Source organism: Lissotriton helveticus, chromosome 4_1 (genome assembly GCF_964261635.1).
Source record: "Lissotriton helveticus chromosome 4_1, aLisHel1.1, whole genome shotgun sequence".
Classification (NCBI taxonomy): domain Eukaryota; kingdom Metazoa; phylum Chordata; class Amphibia; order Caudata; family Salamandridae; genus Lissotriton; species Lissotriton helveticus.
This window is the reverse complement of record NC_136063.1, coordinates 551,433,522-551,451,838: the sequence shown is the minus strand read 5'-3', so window position 1 is coordinate 551,451,838 and position 18,317 is coordinate 551,433,522. Positions and strand designations below refer to the sequence as shown.

Below are 18,317 nucleotides of genomic sequence, written 5' to 3'. Positions count from 1 at the left end.
GTCCGGATTATTATTTTGAGCACATCGCGATGAGCCCCCTTCCCTTGTAACGTGGGATGCCGAGGCGCTGGGTGGTGGTGTCACTCTGTCTACCTCCCGAAGCCTGAAACATTGTTTTCTTCAACAGTCCAGACACACAGAATGTCAGAAATGAAACACATCCTAACTACACCTCAACAACCAGCGACAACCTGACACATACGGTTCTATGCCAGGTGGGGTCACACACCTTCCCTTCTTGTATTTTAAGACCTCTTGATTGATTGTATTTTAGTACTTATAGTGCTATTTTTTGGCAAACAAATGAAAAACGAAAGTCCCAGTATTCAAAGAAAATAGAACTGGATGTCGTTTCTCGCTACCGTGTGTTACGTTGGGATCCCTTCCAGTGTCTGTACTTCGATCAAACAGCCCCAGTAGTTACAGAAGGCTGTGCCAAGTAACCAAAGGCTGTGGCCCACAGGGCCAGGGATATCAGACGCTGCCGAGTGAGCGACATTAGCATACGCCCATCACTCCCGTAGCACACTACAGCTCGCACCCCTCTCCCCAAGCGCTGCTTTTACATTCCCGTTTAATTGCCTCTGACTTTACGCGCTATCGTGGGCCACATTCTGCAAATCCTTGTCATTGATACTAAAAAGGGGCAAAGCAGAGCACGGCGCTGCTGTTTAATTGTATACCTGGGTACTCGCGTGTGTGACAGGAGTTGTTGGTGTGGGTTTCTATTTGTGTGTCTGCGTGCGTGCGTTGCTGGTGTGTGTTTGTGGGGGTCGGTGGATGAGGATGAGGGGCACTCTCGGGGGCGAGGAGCCTGGATGTGAGTTGGTGTTCATGTGTGTCTTGGCAAAGTAATTGGTGTCCAGCATTGGTACAGGAAGGCTGAAGTCATGGCTGCTTTTCAGGGTATCCGGATTTTAGACATTTGCATGAATTATCTACATTCTCAGTGGTTATCCTGTAAATCGGAGTTGTCCAGTGGTTGCAGTAGCAGTTGATTAACATAATTTTGTGGGCCTCCATTAACCCTGGATTGTGGTGCGACACAGTAGGCAACACAGGCCAGTGTCCTTGTATGCAAAGACAAACCCTTTGGCTTCAAAATTAACATTAGTTGCTAAGTGTGCACTCGCACTGAAACCATTTTGGATCACAGCTCTGCATTGGTTAGGCATTCTCACCTCCCAGCGCGGCTCCTATGCTTATTGAAATACGGAGCTAATCACTTGACTGCCTCTTCCAACTTAGGCACCTAAGTGATTTTCGCCAAATTTGTCGATTAACACAACGATTACTATCGATTTGCTCATAAACTATCAGTTTATGTGCCGTTGCGCACCGTTGGGTGGGTTTTGACCATAATGAGTGGGAAGGGGTCTTTACCTGGTGGCAGCATCTCTCTGCAGACGAGTGTTCGCCTCGCACGACATTCTCCGCAGGAGAGCAGGCTGCTGTCTAGGACCTTTGCTGTAGTTCATCTCGGTCATTCATTACGGTGCGCAGGGCTTTAAGTGGGATGGAAAAAGTGAGAAGCATGAAAGGAACGGGGCCTATTTAATTAAGGATATGACTTAAACATGCACACTAACGTTTGCGTAGATAGCCACCCTAACCACGCGTTTGCATTGAACAACTGCAGCCGGTATACGTGACCTTTGCTCAGTGCCTTTGCAGAGAGGCCAAGGATTGGATGAACACCTAATCTTTGCGAGAGATTAAGCTATTGGCAATGTAATGACAATGCCATTTATTTATGTGTTTTCAAAACCAACACATAAATACAAATTTTGTCATTTACAATGCCAATAGCTCTAACTTCTCCAAAGGCGAAACTGTTGTGTTGTAAATGCTTGTTTTTTTGTCTGTTCAATTACTATTGACAAGAAGCAGGCCACAGCTGCTAACCTAAAATAACTATATATATCTGATTACCCGATTTAAGCGGAATCCTCCCGATATATACAGAAAGTAAAAATCTATTATTTTGCCTTTCTCCCTCTTAAAATGTCACCACCCCAGAAAAACCTAAATGGGTTTAAAGTTCACCCGATTTTTTTTTTCTCCAAATCTCCTTCCCACCTGCTCCCAAATGCTGGTGTGTATGTACCACGCCCCCTCAATGCCCTTAATTGAGGGTCTGGATTAATAATTCCACCTACAAATTCTTTGGTGCAGGCTTGGCCTAGGTGCCTAGAGTCATAAATCAACGCGCGCCTGGGCCCCATGGGTTTGTGCCGCTCCGTGGGGCTCTGTGATGTGCTAACGATGCGCTTTTAAGTAATCATGCAAATGTTGTGTTTGAGGGGCTGGTCGGCGCCTCCCTCGAAGGAAAACAGGTTATACAACCAGTTCTCAGTAGGTCACTGATTGGATTGCGACCATTCTCTCTTCTGAGCAGTTGTTACCAGCAGAGGCGAGTAAAACCTCTGGGCGACAGGACCAGACATAATCCCATTAGTCTAGATCAGAACATGGGCATCAAAGGTATGCTCAGGGTAGGATTCAACCAGGCTGTTTTTTTTATATATATTTTGTTCGCCTTGTGCATGCTTGGTGGAATGTGTTTTTTTAAAACATTATTTTAAAGTGCCCGCAGAATAATTTCTCTTGCTTTATATTAGTTATTTGCTCGAACACCTTAAAATGTAACCCTCTTTATGGGAGCTTTTCCGGTATAGGGCCCCAAAAAAGAGCAACGTCATTGTTTAGGACCCGTCTGTAGTGCATTCAGGCGTTGTCATATGCGCTCTAAAGCCATTAACTGATAATTGCATTCTTACCGCTAAACCCTTCATCTAGAGATTCCTGAAAGAATGCGTTACCTGAGGCGTCCAAAGAATTATGTGCACATTAGAACATCGAGCTAACTAATGTACCTGAAGACGTGATTTCAGGAGGTCGCTTTGTAGTATAAAGTGAGGATCTTTTGGTGAGCCCACAGATGCAGGTTTTAAATTTAACGGTTAAACGACGAACTAACGGAAAGCTATTAGTGTAAACACTTTATTTCTAAATTACGGATCTGGCAATCTAGTGCCCCCCTCCGCCCCCCCACCAAAAAAACCAAAAATATATTTCTTGTTCGTTTGACTACTAGTTTCTAAGCCATTGAAACCTTTAAACCTGTGCCCAGTGCAGCTCCACATATGCCGCAGCTCGATTAGTTATGGAACCATCACCTACTCGGATGGCTCCCGGTTGAAGCTAGATTTTTTCGAGTTTGCTGGTATATTGGTCAAACCTATCCGCGACAGAGCGCCAAAGCAACATCGAACGTGCAAGCTGTTCATTTTAAAAGGTTCAGATACTCTCGGAAGTGCCGGCTTCCTTTGATTCGAAAACAATGTTAAGTTTAACAGGAACTTAAACCAAGGCCTTCTCCAGAAACGTTCCTGTCATTCGTAACTCCATTCCACCAGCGATTCATACAAATCCAAAATATACTGCATTTAAAATCAAGCATTGGCAAAGCTGATAAGTCTGGCCCTGCAGGGTTTTTTAATTTCTTTTTTTGTACGCATATGCAATAAACATTAATAAAAACAGTTATGAGACTAGAGACCAGCCTACCGGCTCTGAATCATTTCTAGGTGGATGTGCTAGAATTATATGCTGTCACTCCCAGTGAAACACGCCAGTGGCTGAAATTGACTGACCAGTTGCTGCATGCTGAGTGTTGCAATGGGCAGCAGAAAACTGTTGATGCAGGAGGAGCTAAAGCTGCCTCTAGGCCAGACCTAAATGGCTAAGATCTAGCGCCACTTTCCCCAGTGATCGTCCCACAGACTAACTACCCGCTAATCCGTAGACATCGTACAAAAATGTGTGTGTTTTCCATATGAAAATTTCCTTGTCACCTGGAATTAGCTGTGAAAATGTCTAACTTGACCCACCCTACAAGCTACGGGAAAATCTCATTTTCTTGTATTCATTTGTGATCCATCTACTATGATATTCCATTTTACTTCCAGTCTTTTTCTTTTTTAAAGTGCTCTGATGCCCAAGTGGGCCTGGTATGCTCTACATAAAACTTGCAAAATTATGAAATCAGTAAAATTCAGGTTAGACACCCTCTGTTTTACTTCAGGAAGAGTAAAAGTAAGTGTATTTTCAGTTTATAAAAACCATAATATATTCTACAGCAAATCCAATAAAATGTTAAAATCACAGACAAACGGAATAGTATAAAACTGAAATTTGCCCGAAATAATGCAATTTAGTCAGTAATTACGACGTCTTTTTAAGATATAAAACAGACTAAAAATGGTATACTAATGTAAGTAACAGCACAACTGCTAAGATTTTCTTAGTTCCTTAGCTTTAAAAACGTAAACTAGAATAGAAGACGTCCCCACAGAGAAGTTGTTACAGAATTCGTAGGGTAATATGGTAGAAACAGGCATGTAAAATAAGAACATCGCACTGTCACAAAAGAAGGAACCCATCAGCTGACTTGACTTGTCAGTCAGCACCTCACTCTTAGTTCTGTTAAATTAGAGGTCCTGTGCAAGCATCCTCTGGCACCTGCCGTTGTTAAGTGCCACTGTATCCCAGATTTTTGATTGTCCCAAATTGTGGAGGTACTTCAGGTAAAGGAGTCCTTTCAAAGTTTTTCCTCAATTCTTTTATTTTTTTATCATCTTTTTATGATTTATATACATTCTGACAGAGCTTTACGATTTGGAGAAGATTGTTACTTAGCAGGGTAACAAACTGGGAGGCACCTTGCAGCCCCGGTGGAATCCTCACTTGCCAGCTTATTCTGCTGGAAATATGATGTTGCACTTAACTGGGAAACTACGTACCTTTACAAGAAACTGTGCCCCGATGAAGTCCCAACTGTTTATGGGATGAAATGTGTTGGCTGGACCATGTATATGAATCATAAAAAGATGATGAAAAAATAAAGAATTGTGGAAAAACGTTTGAATAGACTTCTTTACCTGGTGCACCTCCACACTTTTGTAAGATCATCGCACTCAAAATATCTTTGATTAGTACTAGATAAAGTGCATATGTCAAGATGTAAAGTGTAGGTGAACTCCACAGCTATACATTTAGGGCCATATGTATCATACAAATTCTCATTCGCAAAGGCCGAAATTCGCAGAATTTCGGCCTTTGCGAATGCGAATTTGCTAAATGGGATGTATGAATGAAAATCCGGTGCAAAATAAGGAATCTTAAAATTTGCGATTCCTTATTTTGCAATTGCATTTAAGGAATCGCAAAATTTGCATGTATGAAGCTGAAAAAATTGCTAATTGTCCCTAAGGAATCGCAAATTACCACCAACTTCAAGTTGGTGGTAATTTGCGAATTTCTTGAAAAATGCCCATTTTTGCAGTGCCATGTGACGCACATACATGCCCTTAGGGCATGTATGTGCACCACATGTGCACCCATGCTTATTTCAGGGGTGCAACAGGGTGTCCTTTGGACACCCCTGCACCCTTGAAATTATTCTCAATTTGCGATTATCAAATTGCGAATCGCAAATTGAGAATACATTCCCATTCCTTCCTATGGGCCTCCCGGCCCATAGAAATGAATGGGAAAGTATTCCTTAATTGCGATTTTGCAATTTGCGAATTCGCAAATAAGGAATATCAAGAAATCGCAAAAAAATTGCAATTCTCTTGATACATTCCAATTAGCGATTCTGAAATAGCGATTTCTTAAAAATCACTATTACAGAATCGCTAATTGGTACCTTGATACATATGGCCCTTATTTACTTAATCGGCGACCGTGGTAATAAGATTTTGGTACATATTTCATTAGAGAGAACAAAGATGATAAAATTATAGTCTATTTACAGTGTTGTCATAGAATCTCCCAGTGTCTCGTTTTGTACAGCCTCATTCCAAGTTAAAGCGCAGGGTTGTATGTGCATCCTCAAGTGCAGAAAAGGTTTTCACAAGAGTCCTCAAAAGAACAGAATAATGAGGCGGACTGGGTACAGATAATGTCTCCACTACCATGTATTGTGATTCCTTTGGTCAGAGAACAGTATGCAAGACTAAGTCACTATAGTTGCAAGTTTGTTCAAAGTGACGCTGTGCCCTTCAATTCCCACCTAATTTCCGAGTTAAAGTGCAAACGTGTATGTGCAAATTCACCTAAAGTGCATGAGGGGTTTGAACAAGACTCGTCAAGAGAACAATACAATAAAGTTGACTTGGTAGAGCAATGTCTCAACAACCGTGTACTAGATTCCCTTGGCCAGCGGGCAGATATGGTCAATGTTACAAATTTATTCGAAGTGTCGGTGTGCCCTTCCATTACCAAAATACAACCAGAGCAGCCAACTTATATCAATTCATGTTAATTGTTCGTAGTACTACATGGCGATCGGGCCTTTTGCTATCAATATCTGGTCAGCTTTGAGAATGAATTTTATAAAGGCGTCTATTATTTGAAGAGATTCACCTTTGCTACAAAAATGTAATGCATGCCGACATGTTCTAATGCTGTGCTGATTAAAGATTTTTTTTGATAATGTTTTACGTTCATCTAACAGAATGGGGCAAATTGATAAAATATGGGTCAAATATTTTTCCTGTAAATGGCACAGCCTGCAATTAGAAATCAGTTGTTTCGGCAGCCATTTGGGGATGTAATCACGTGTTTGACATAGACCAAACGGCAGAAGAAGTAACCTATCTTTATAGAAAGATCTGAGTAGAGTTGTAAAATATGGCTGAGGACGAAGGCTTCTTTCTTATGAGTCAGTGATGGTCCATGTGTTACTACTTTCGCTGAGCTTCTACTTGTCTCCGTGCATGACATCCTTTTTGTTTATTTAATGCACTTTTAAAGAGTTTTGGGTTAATGACAGATCCCATAGCTCTTTTGCTTTTAGGTCCTTTTATGTCTGCTCAAGGTCCAGATACCAGCTATTGGAATTTATCTGAAGACAAGTTTGAATTTCTTTCCACATCAGAGTGTTTAATGTGGCTTCGTCTGAAGACCTTAATGGCAACATATCTTTGAGTAGAGAGCCTTTTTGTGTTAGATCTTGGCTGTTCTGGCCGAATTCAAGGGGAATCTGACAAGGTGACACATTCTGGAGGAGATGGTACAGGAGACTGAATACCTTACTTTGTGCATAGTTAAGGAAAGCCCCAAAGTTTCCTGGAAAGACTTCTGTGCCATAGCTGAGTGTTGGGATAAACTTGACTTTTATTGCTGTGAGTAGTGGTAAGAATGTTAGGTTTTGTAGTTTGCCATGTATTAATTGAAATGCGGAATCAAGGAATCAATTCTTGGTTTCATTGAGTTAAGGTGGAGTCGGCATGACAGCTGAACTTGTAGCCAGACGCCAAGATATTTATATGACTAGCTTTGAAGAATAGATTGTCCACCCAGCCACCAGCTCCCCTTGTTGATCTTCCTGACAAACACCACAACCTGAGTATTTGTGAGGTTGATGGTCATTTCCTTTTTGATGCAGTAAAGATTGAGATAATTGAGGTAACGTTTTCGCTCCAGAGTGTCCTACTTTTGGAACAGCACAACTGGAAATGCTTGTGCTCCTAATAGACCCGCTTGGAACCTAAACCGATTTAAGTCGTTATGGATCTTCGCCAAGTGTCACACTTGTTGGTGAAACAGTCAGAACTTAAAAGCTGTTACAAGTTTTTCTTGCCCAGTCAGTTGTACATTGATGTTGTCTCTGTAGGCTATAGGCCTTTTGCCCTGTTGATCACCATTGCACCTTGGTATCGGTACAGCACCTGCCTCAGGGTGCTTCTTTTCTAAGATTATTTGTGTGTATTTCTTTGCCTCTTTAAAAATCAGTTTCCTTTGCACAAAGTACTAGTTACAGTGTTGGCCATCATATAGGTCTGCATACATCTTTCGCCACTGTTACAGACCTTACACCCACTGCTCCTTCCATATCTCCTTGGCTCCTCCATACCCTGATCCTTCCTTATCTCTTTGACTCCTCCATTCTCTGAAATAATTTTGATCTTTGTATTGTAGCTCTACTTGTAGGGTGCTAATGGGTCTTGATTGGCTCTCCATTACAGTATGCACAAACCGGCCTCACCTCTTCTTCAGCACCTCTGCTAGTGGCCCTCAAGGGTAGGATTTACTGCAGATGCTTTCCATGGCCTTGTAAAATCTGACATATCACCTACCTCAACTTCCCTTGTCTGTGCATTTGGACACTTCTTATGCATTCCATACTGCCAGTTCCCTCCCCTGACCCAGTGAACTGATGTATCTTGTTTTGAGATCACAGTGCAGTGTTTGCTCAGCACATTTTCAGTGGTTAGCTGATACAGGTGCATTGTCAGCGTTGCTTTTTGCTCACACAGGGTGTGTAGTCTTATTAGCATAAGTGAGCCAGCCTTCTGCATCACTCCAGGATATTTGTACCAATCAGCGGGAGCCAAAGTAGAGTTCTGCCAATATATTACCCTTGTAAAAAAAAAATTGAATTTCAATCCAGTTATGGGTAATAGCATTAGCAGCCCTGCCAAGTAATGATGCTCTCTCGCCCATTCATCTCCAGTGAGCCGGTCAGTTCTCGGTTACAGATGTTGTTACTCTGTTCATTGTTTCACGGGGATCTCTGGGGAGGCTAGCGCACCAATGAGTAATCTGTCCCCTACTATCCTTGGGGGACAATGCTTTAGGATTTGAAGAGGCTCAAACATGAGTTGACACCATATGTGCCTGCAGGCCAAACACCACTTCATTTTTTTAAATAATCGTTATCCAGGTCTGTGGGAGTTTACAAACACCTCGGATTGGGGGTCATTGGTGGCTAGATGCAGAACAATCATTGCATAACATGAAAGGATGCAGATGAAATACCTCTATAATGTGATACTGCTGCGGCTAAATGGGAGTTAATTCGCTTTCTATTCACTGCAGTCTACACACTAAGTCTTCTGAGTTCCCAGAAACTATAAATGTTAGTAAATGAGTCATTTTAATTAGTATTATTTTCAAATATTGTTGTTCTGCTGAACTTGATCAGGTAATTATTTCTCCCAAGAACGCTGCACAGGAATTTCAGAACATTTCATTTCAGAATAAACTAGTAACCTGAATAAGGCAACCACAGGCACAGTAGAAGTGTGACAAGTGAACACTAACAATACATTAGAGTGTTACAACAAGTCCAGAGATTGTGGGGTGATTGTTAATGCTGTTTGAGATCTGAACCACGGGGAAAGTGGTGGTGGCTGCATTGGTTTCCTTTTGACAACAGTAGTACTTGAGGGCAGCTTTGAAGTTTCAATTAATCCTGTGGTAGGATCAGTAGTTATATAATTCCAGTGAAGTGGTGCCTGAAGAGCAAATTAACTTGAGGGGGTTCATGGTTTTGGCTTGAGTGAGTATGTGATGAGCTTTGCTGTGAGGAAGTGCTTGGGTGAAGTGGAGGCTGGTTGAAAGCCATGGATTTGAAAAAGCGGGGAGATTTGAAGAGGTGTCTGTTCCTCATTGAGTTTTATAACAACAAGGGAACCCTCTAGGTGGTTATGGACCTAGGGTAGCAATTTTTTAAGAAAACATAGGTCCTTAACGTATCACAATAGAAAAAACAAAATGAATTATAGTCAACAATGCGAACTGTAAGCAAAAAAAGGTGTCCAGCCAGACACTGTATTTAACCAATTTTTGAAGATAAAAAGATATTTCTTAGCACAAATATACAGTGGGATATAATCCTGTATCCAATATACAAAGACAAACCAAGAAATACAGAGGAAGGGGGAATGTTTTCAGGCAAAAAAGAAAGAACGCATATATTAATGAAAATTAGACAAAGCTGTTCTTGTATAGTGAACACACGCATAATATCACAATGGAGAACTTGTGTGTAACTATTTAGCATGTCGATGGCGTTTCGATCCTTAAAGAACAAATACAAGGATCATCATCAGGACTAAGAATTATGTGCCTGAATATTGTTTGCGAGCCTCAAGGGTCTAGCTGTGGGATATTGATAGGTTGCGAGCAGATCCAATGCCGGGAACGGCGGGGAACGAGAGAATTCATGCAGTTCGGGCGAATGCGTCCAGAGATAGCTGAATATTTGTAGAAAGGCTCCTAGTAGTAGAGCGTTTCAATGGGCAAAATTAGAGTTTGACCGGAAACATTAAGAACCGGCAAGGGACGGTGTGCGTGAGCAATTTACCAGCCCGGGCGCTCAGTGGAGGAGAAATACCTCTGGTCGCTCCTGCTCAGCTACCACGCCAGGCAGCATTTCGGCATTCCCCGACCCGATATAGTTTAAAATGCAGCTGCCCGTTTGATCTGTAAATATCAAATATGATGTTTTTGAACCACTGGTTGGTTACCTGTGGAGCAAAGGTTTAATGTTACCAATTTCATATGTACGTTCAGTTTTAGGTCGAGCATCGAGAGACCCTCTAGTATACTTTAGTATACCTCTTGCTTACTTGAAAATGGGACAGGGGAAGTGCACGCGCTTCCCCTCGCCGATTTCACCTCTTGGGCGCGCACGCCCAGGCCGGCGCCGTGCACATCCCCTGTCCCACTTTCACCGCAAGTCAGCCTCTCGCACGCGCGCACACACAGCCACACTCACGCATGCACACACACATACAAGCACGCGCAGGCACACACACACACACACACACGCAGGCATACACACACACGCAGGCATACACACACACACGCAGGCATACACACACACGCAGGCATACACACACGTGCACACAGACACACATACCGCCGCCCCCCACCCCGCCCCACTTTCCGCGTCAGCGGACAAAGCCGCCACTCCTGACGCCGAGACTCGCGTTCCTTAACGTGAAACGTAAACGTCTTGTTACAGAATCGGTTCCTGTCAAATCTTGGTGACGATACCATTGTTTACCGTTTTGTTTCAGAAAACGAACTCCCACTTTAATCCTGAAGCAGTTATAATGATAGCTTTATTCAAAATGCGGTCCCACTCAATCCTTACTACCGCCACACCCACTCAAAATACAATGGAATTATTCCCCTGCTGTCAATTTCCTTCATTAAAACCCTGCTTTGAATCCACGCCATCGGGCGACTGCTTACTTGGACACATGCCGTGAGGTGCATCACTACACACAGTCTCCTACCAAAAAACAACACAACCGCAAGCAGCCTTTACAGCTTCTCTCATGACTGCCTTTGAACAGAATTTTCCCAACTCAAGCAACTTTTGTTTCGTGGGGACAGTCTCAGCTGAGCTGGACAAGAAAACGAAATCATACCGACCGATAATAATAAAACAAGTATTTGCAATGCAATAGATCTCGCATTTGCTACAGTTTAAGCCATTGGCATTGTAAATGACAATGCCTTTTATTTATCTGTTTTGAAAACCAACACATAAATAAAAGGCATTGTCATTTACAATGCCAGTAGCTAAAACTCTCGCAAATGCGAGACCTACTGCATTGCAAATGCTTGTTCAGGGTTTGTATTGCCACCTACACACCTTGTTTAACTAGCCTAATTCAGCCATTCAGTGTTTGCTCTGAAAGTATTCTTTTAGAGATTCCTGCCGTAAAAAGATCTCTTCTGGGAGGCTGCTTCACATTTTCGGGAGCGATGTGTCACGGGTTACATTAGCATTAAGACACATTTCTCACAATCTCACTTTCAAGAAAGCAATCAAAACTCACTTTTGCACTATCCATGTTTCCTCTATACTCTGTCTTGATTCTTAGCACCAGAAGACCCTGGGTGACAGAACACATCGTAAATAAGGCTCACAGTCTTCAGTTTTTACTGTTTTTTGCAAATAAATACAGAAAAGCACGGATTTTCCTGTGTGTATTTCTTTTTACATGGGAATAAAATCCGAAATCAAGTTCTGTTTTCAAGTGATTCTAAATGCAGGCAGTCCTGACTGCCAGGTCAAAGCAGTGCAGACTGACAGGGTGAGGGCCTTTAAAAGAGAGAGAGTTTCCTGATGAGGCTTAAACAGCCATAGACATGCACAGGTTTGATACTGAACCAACAGGAATATTTACATAGGAGTGTAGTGATGTATCATCCACGGGTATTCATATCATTGTAACCAGTCGGGCATCAAGCATGAGTGGACATTTATCTGTATTAAAAAAAAAAAAGGTGGAAATATATTGGTTTCTGCTTCACTTTTTTTCACAGAACTCAACACTAATATGGATAACATTTGTCAGAAAATGGATAAGTATAGACAGAAATTTCAAAAACATAAATACCATACAGGGATCCCTAATTATCAGAAAGCACATCAAATCAAACTATTGCAGTTTGGATGTTCTGAATGTAGGGAGAGAACGAGAGGAGTCTGAGAAGCTGTAGCTTAAGAAGGGCAGGAAGATGTTGTGATTTATGGTGCCAAAACTCCTGAGTGGTCGAGCTAGAGGAAGATCGAGGATCGATGGCTTTCATGAGTAGTGTTAACGAACTTCCCGACGTTGGAGAGGACTGGTTTAGTAGGGCTATTTAGACTTTTTGCAGGGGATCTGGAACAATTGGCAATGAGGATGTAACTATTTTGTCTATTGAAGATAATCACTCCTGGAGCATTTGTTGCGTGAGATGGAGCTCTGTGCTTTGGAGCTTTTAGTGTGAGAATACCTACTTCGAGTCTGGATGAAAAATGCTAGGTGGCATTCACCAGGGAGGCTCAGGAATGGTCTGATGAACTGGGGTTGGAGAGGCCAGATTGAGCACAAGGCATGCACTAGCTGAGTAAACTGCGAGGGTGCATTCTTCTGCGGAAGTCCAGGAGGGTAGAGGTGCAGAATGAGTGTGCCATTGAGGGTGATTGATAATTGGGGGGGGGTGAGGGGGGAGAGTTGCATGGTTTCTGGAGTGAGGTGAGGAGGAATGGGGGGGGGGGGGGGAGTTGTATGGTTTCTGAAGTGAGGTGAGGAGGAATTGTGGGGGAAGAGGGGAGGGGGGAGTTGTATGGTTTCTGGAGTGAGGTGAGGAGGAATTGTGAAGTCTGGGACCGTTGTTGTGCTGGGTGTTGGTAGAGGAATAATGTGTAAAAGTAGAATTTTATGAGTTATGTTGCGAGTCGTACGGTTTTTAGATAACGAGTAAATAATCTTACTTCTTCTTCCTCCTCCCCCCCCCCCCCCCTTTTTACTGGTAGAATAATTTTTTTTCTAATGTAATTTTTACCTTATTAACTCACACGCTATAATGTCATTTGTTCACTAACCCAGGTGTCATTGTATGCAAAGTGTGTTCTCACTGAACTCTTGCCTAGTTTAACTGTATTAATGCAAATGTGTTTCTCTTCCTATTGTAGACCACAAAAGCCTTCCTCCCAAAGATGCTGGATATGAACCACGGACACATTGTAACAGTCGCAAGTTCACTGGGACTATTCAGCACAGCAGGAGTAGAGGTTTGTTCCTCATTTTTTTCATCCTATAATGTTAACTGCAACTACAAAAAACAAGCATTTGCAATTAAATAGGTCTCGCATTAGGAAAATTTGAGCTATTGGTATTGTAAATGACAAATATTTCATTTATGTGTTGGTTTTGAAAATAGTGAAATTAATAGCTTTGTCGTTTACAATGCCAATAGTTATAACTTTTGCAAATGTGACACCTATAGCATTTGTAATGCAATATGTGTTGTATTTACGTGACTTAGATGTATTGATATTACAAATAACAATGGCTTTTAATTTTTTTAAATAATTAATACTTAAATAAAAGTTATTGTAATTTATAATGGCAATAGCTTAAACTTTTGTAAATAACTTTTGTGAAGATTATGTTCATTGTATTTTATTGTGACGAAAATCCAAGAAAAGAAGTGAAATACTAACATCTTTTTGTGACATTTGTAATAAAGCTTGAAACATTGAGAGAACATATTTTAACCAGTTGTTGTTGTTGAATGGTTGCACAGATTGATGCTGTGTTGGCACTGAGTGACGTTGTAGTGGCGACGAGTAATACTGTGGCGTTTAGTGATGCTGTGGTAGCGCATAGTGATGTTGTGGTGTCCCTGAGTGATGCTGTGGTGGTGCTGAGTGATGCTGTGGTGGTGCTGAGTGATGCTGTGGTGATGCGATAGATGGAGTTAGTGCGATAGATGGATAGAGGGAGGGCGATAGATAGAGGGAGGGTGATAGATAGAGGGAGAGTGATAGATAGATAGAGGGAGAGTGATAGATAGATAGAGGGAGGGCAGGGCGATAGAGGGATGGCGATAGATAGAGGGAGGGCGATAGATAGAGGGAGGGCGATAGATAGATAGAGGGAGGGCGATAGATAGATAGAGGGAGGGCGATAGATAGAGGGCGATAGATAGATAGATAGATAGATGGAGTGAGGGTGATAGACAGAGTGTCTAACGGTCTATCGCCCTCACTCTGTCCATCGCCCTCGCTCTGTCCATCGCCCCCGCTCTGTCTATCGCCCTCTCTCTGTCTATCACCCTCAGCCATTGCTTGGTCCAGATGCTGTGCGATAGCTCTTCTACCCTGGCCTCTGTCTGCATATCGACCAAAATAAGACCTTTCGCTTGCCAGTGTGAGGTAGCATTGCCAGCAACAGTAAGTAGCAGTGGTGGCCACAGGTGAACTACTGTTAAGTTCTCTCTCCAGCGATGAAATCCTGGTTCACCCATTCTGCTTGCTTGTCCTCTGTTGGGACAGTTTGGGGGTCTGACCATGTGTGCTTTTCAGCTGCCAGATAGGGTCAACGTCCATCCATGGCAGTATAACTTTCAGTTCTTATTGCGTGAGTGGCTGATATTAGCCTCATCACCAGTGTTTGCACTGAAATTAAAGCTTTGATTTGCATTATTTTATTAAAAAATTTACTTTTAAATCAATTTGTGTCTTGAATGCTTTTAAGGGTAAAAAAAAATGCAACTAAATCGTACGATTGCAGTTTTTTCTTGCACTGGATGTTAGATAATATAAAGTGGTTTGACCATGGGCGTTCTCTGTTTTTTCCTCCAGCTTAACGACGTACTTTGCATGCAAAAATATTCTGAAGCACTAAACAGCGGTCCATGCCAATAACTTAAAGCACAGCTCCAGTTTTCTTTCTGAACAGAATTGCTAATAACGTAGACCAGCTTTCATAACAAAAGCCTAAAGACAAGTTAAAAAGAAATGTTATGAATTACTTACTCCCTGTGTTCTTGGACTGTGCTATGCATGATTTCATAGAGGTGTGTGCTGGGACTTTACATGTGACTTTTCCGCCCCATTTCCCACCAAGTAGAAAGTATTGCTCTGTTAAAAAGGCACGGCAGTTTAAAAAACACTAAACCAAAGCGTACAGCAGCTGACCAGGGTTTCGCACATCAACTTTGCCTGTTTCAAAGATATTTAGTGGTGTTGCTACTCTCACCATCCGCTGCCAAGGATGTATATCAAAGCAATAGAAAAAGAGTAGAGAGGCGCACTCAATGAAGTCAGTAACCCAAAGAGTCCATGAAATATGTAGATCTTCTGTTGTTTTCTTAAATATATTCTTTATTTTCTTTCATATACAACGGCACAGCCAACGCGTTTCATTCCCAATTGTGCCTAGGGAATTTCATCAGGGCATATACTAAACAGTCGGGTTGATACGGTAGTCCTAGATGAGGTAGCTCTTAGAGAGCCGTTGTGAAGAATGATCGCAGTAGATCACAGCGTGTTCCTGAAAAACGCTTGCCGCTCAGGTCCGAGTAGAATGGTAGTTCGTATCCCCCGAGTTAGTTGAAAAGTGCAACTTTGGAAAGTCAAGGTGTATGTTGATCCTGGACCCCTTAAGGGAACTGTAAGGCGGGGGACGTTCAGCACGCTCCGGGAGATAACCGGCGTGTATAGTACTTTTGTCTTCGCGTTATTGCGGAACGGTACCTCTGATATGGTCCCCGTTCTCCACCGCTCCTCCTCATGGATTAATGGAAGCTTCCATTAATCCATGAGGAGGAGCGGAATTGGGAATGAAACGCGTTGGCTGTGCCGTTGTATATGAAAGAAAATAAAGAATATATTTAAGAAAACAGAAGATCTACATATTTCATGGACTCTTTGTGTTACTGACTTCATTGAGTGCGCCTCTCTACTCTTTTTTTTCTATCAGTTTAAAAAACACAGTGTTTCTTTTCAGTGCTACCACTTTTAAGAACGACATTATTGTAGCAAGTAAAAATAAAACTAATTGTTTGATATTAAAAGGTGCTAGTCTGCTTATGAAATAATTATTTTTTGTGAACTTTTATCAGGTTCAGACTTGGTCTATTCCGACAGCTGTGCAACACAAGGGGGTGAATTATTTAAACATATTCTCTGGTAAATTGAAACCGAGTGCACTTACCCTCCCCAAGCTGTGGCACTTTTAGCTAAAGTGACACAACTGCAGTCATGTGGAAAGAGGGTTTTCCTAAGCGACCCACCAAATTTGTTAGGAGCGCTCTTCCCTTGAGTAGGTCAACCCATGCCTGTGGTGGGGTGACTCTCTGAGACTGCAGAACGATAATCACCCTGCTCTGAAAAAAAAATTGATTATTAATATATTGGCTTAGTAGGAATCAGTTGTGTCTCTAACGCTCCCACATTTTAACAACGGAACTCGTTGTGAATTATGGAGAAGTGTGAGGAACGGTGTACTGCTCCTATGCAATAGAACTTCATTCACGAAACCTGGGCACTTGAGAAAAGTAAGATTCCGCTGGCTCCTAATTGTAGCACCACCTTCCTCAGCCTTTCTTTTGTCATAGAGCTCTTTATTTCAATTACCCTGGAGTCCAATAAAATGTGGATTTTTTAGAAGCAGCGCTCAGGATTGATGGTTGTCCAAAAGATGTCAAAGATCCCAATTACATAAATGGGAAAATAAGTCTGACCTGGAGCAATACTTCCATACTGTTCAGCTCCTCTCAGCCTCTGGCCTCGCTGATGAAGCTAGACACTCTAAAACATATCCATGTTGCATTCATCATCTTGCCCATCAATGCACAGCTGCCAAGTGGCCAAATATTTTGTGTGACTGACACTTTTACTATCCCTGTTTTTTTGTTGCAAAGATCACTGTGTGTTGGACTATTTTAAGGCCATTACGAGAACATTCCATTGCCCAAAAGTTTTTTATAATTACATGGTTATAAGTCCTTTTGTTGTTATTGCCATAAAGTGTCTCTGAATATGTCATTTATAGGGCATTGAAATGTCACACATAAATAAACGTGCCAATGATTGGTAATTACTGAGCTTTGCCCATTTGGGATTTCAAGCTACCAATGGAACTCACTCAACCCCCAGCATTCTGGCCTCAGCTGTCCATGCATTCACTCATTTGTTACTCTTTTTCCATCCATTAACACAAATTCAGGCATCGACTTAGCAATGTCTTTTTAATTGCTCATCCGGCTAGGTATTCTAATGTCCATGTATGTATTGCACCAATCACTCAGTCTTTCATCCATCCATAGAATCACTCACCCATTCATACACCCATTCTCAAATTCATAATGCTCACAGTTCCACAAAATCATGCATAGCAAAATTGTCAATTGAACAATTACTTTCACTTAAAATACCAGACCTTTTGCCTTTGCAATGTTTGTTCTTCTTAACATACTTTTCCAACTGACGTTGCATAGGCAACACATTTTTGTATAAGCTAGTGTGTTTGTTTAATCCCCTCTCCCATGCCCTCTTGCCTGTATTCATGACACTCCTGTCCATGAGGTTGTTTCCCCAGATTCCTGCTTTTGTCCCTTTGTCTCACACTCCCTTAATTGAACTTGGCGCCTATGCCTCCTCTGCCGAGCAAGTGTACAGTTTGGCAGTACCCCACCTCCAACTAATTTTAGGAGTGCCACAGACTTGAAAACAGATTTTTAAAACTCCGTTCATAAACTCTGATTGGCTCCAACAGCGCCTTTTTGTTCCCAGAATGGGTCAAAGTGATGTGCACTTGGGCACATACATTCCTTTTGTCTTCAAGACAACAACTTGCATTGCTATAGCATCCCAATGCAGCCGCACATGCACAACATTGAATTCTGTGGGTGTTTTAGATCTGTAGTATTTGTTTTACAGGCATTCACATTGATGCATTGTATTGACTTAATTTCCTGCATTTGGCAGCAGATGAACACTGACAAAACTGAGGTATTTATTGCCAATTGCTAACATGCACTTTGGACTCCACCTTTTGGTCTTCAAAATGGGGATTTGGCCACTCCCTGTAAAGCTGGTAAAAAATTATGTTGTGGATCTAGATGCCGAAGGGTCCTCTGGCCTTCAAAGATGGAAATTATTGTAACACGATTCTTTCTTTCAGGTGTCTAATTGACTACAATAGACTTCTGTAATGGGTTGTTGA

General features: G+C 42.0%; 1 protein-coding gene across 1 annotated transcript in view; it reads left to right on the top strand.

Moving 5' to 3' along the window:
• RDH10 (retinol dehydrogenase 10) overlaps positions 1-18,317 on the top strand; it is a 117,355-nt gene that overhangs the window by 63,127 nt on the left and 35,911 nt on the right. Inside the window, exon 3 of the mRNA XM_078687142.1 lies at positions 13,277-13,375. Within this exon, the coding sequence (XP_078543268.1) occupies positions 13,277-13,375 (99 nt within the window). The remainder of the gene's footprint in view (positions 1-13,276; positions 13,376-18,317) is intronic.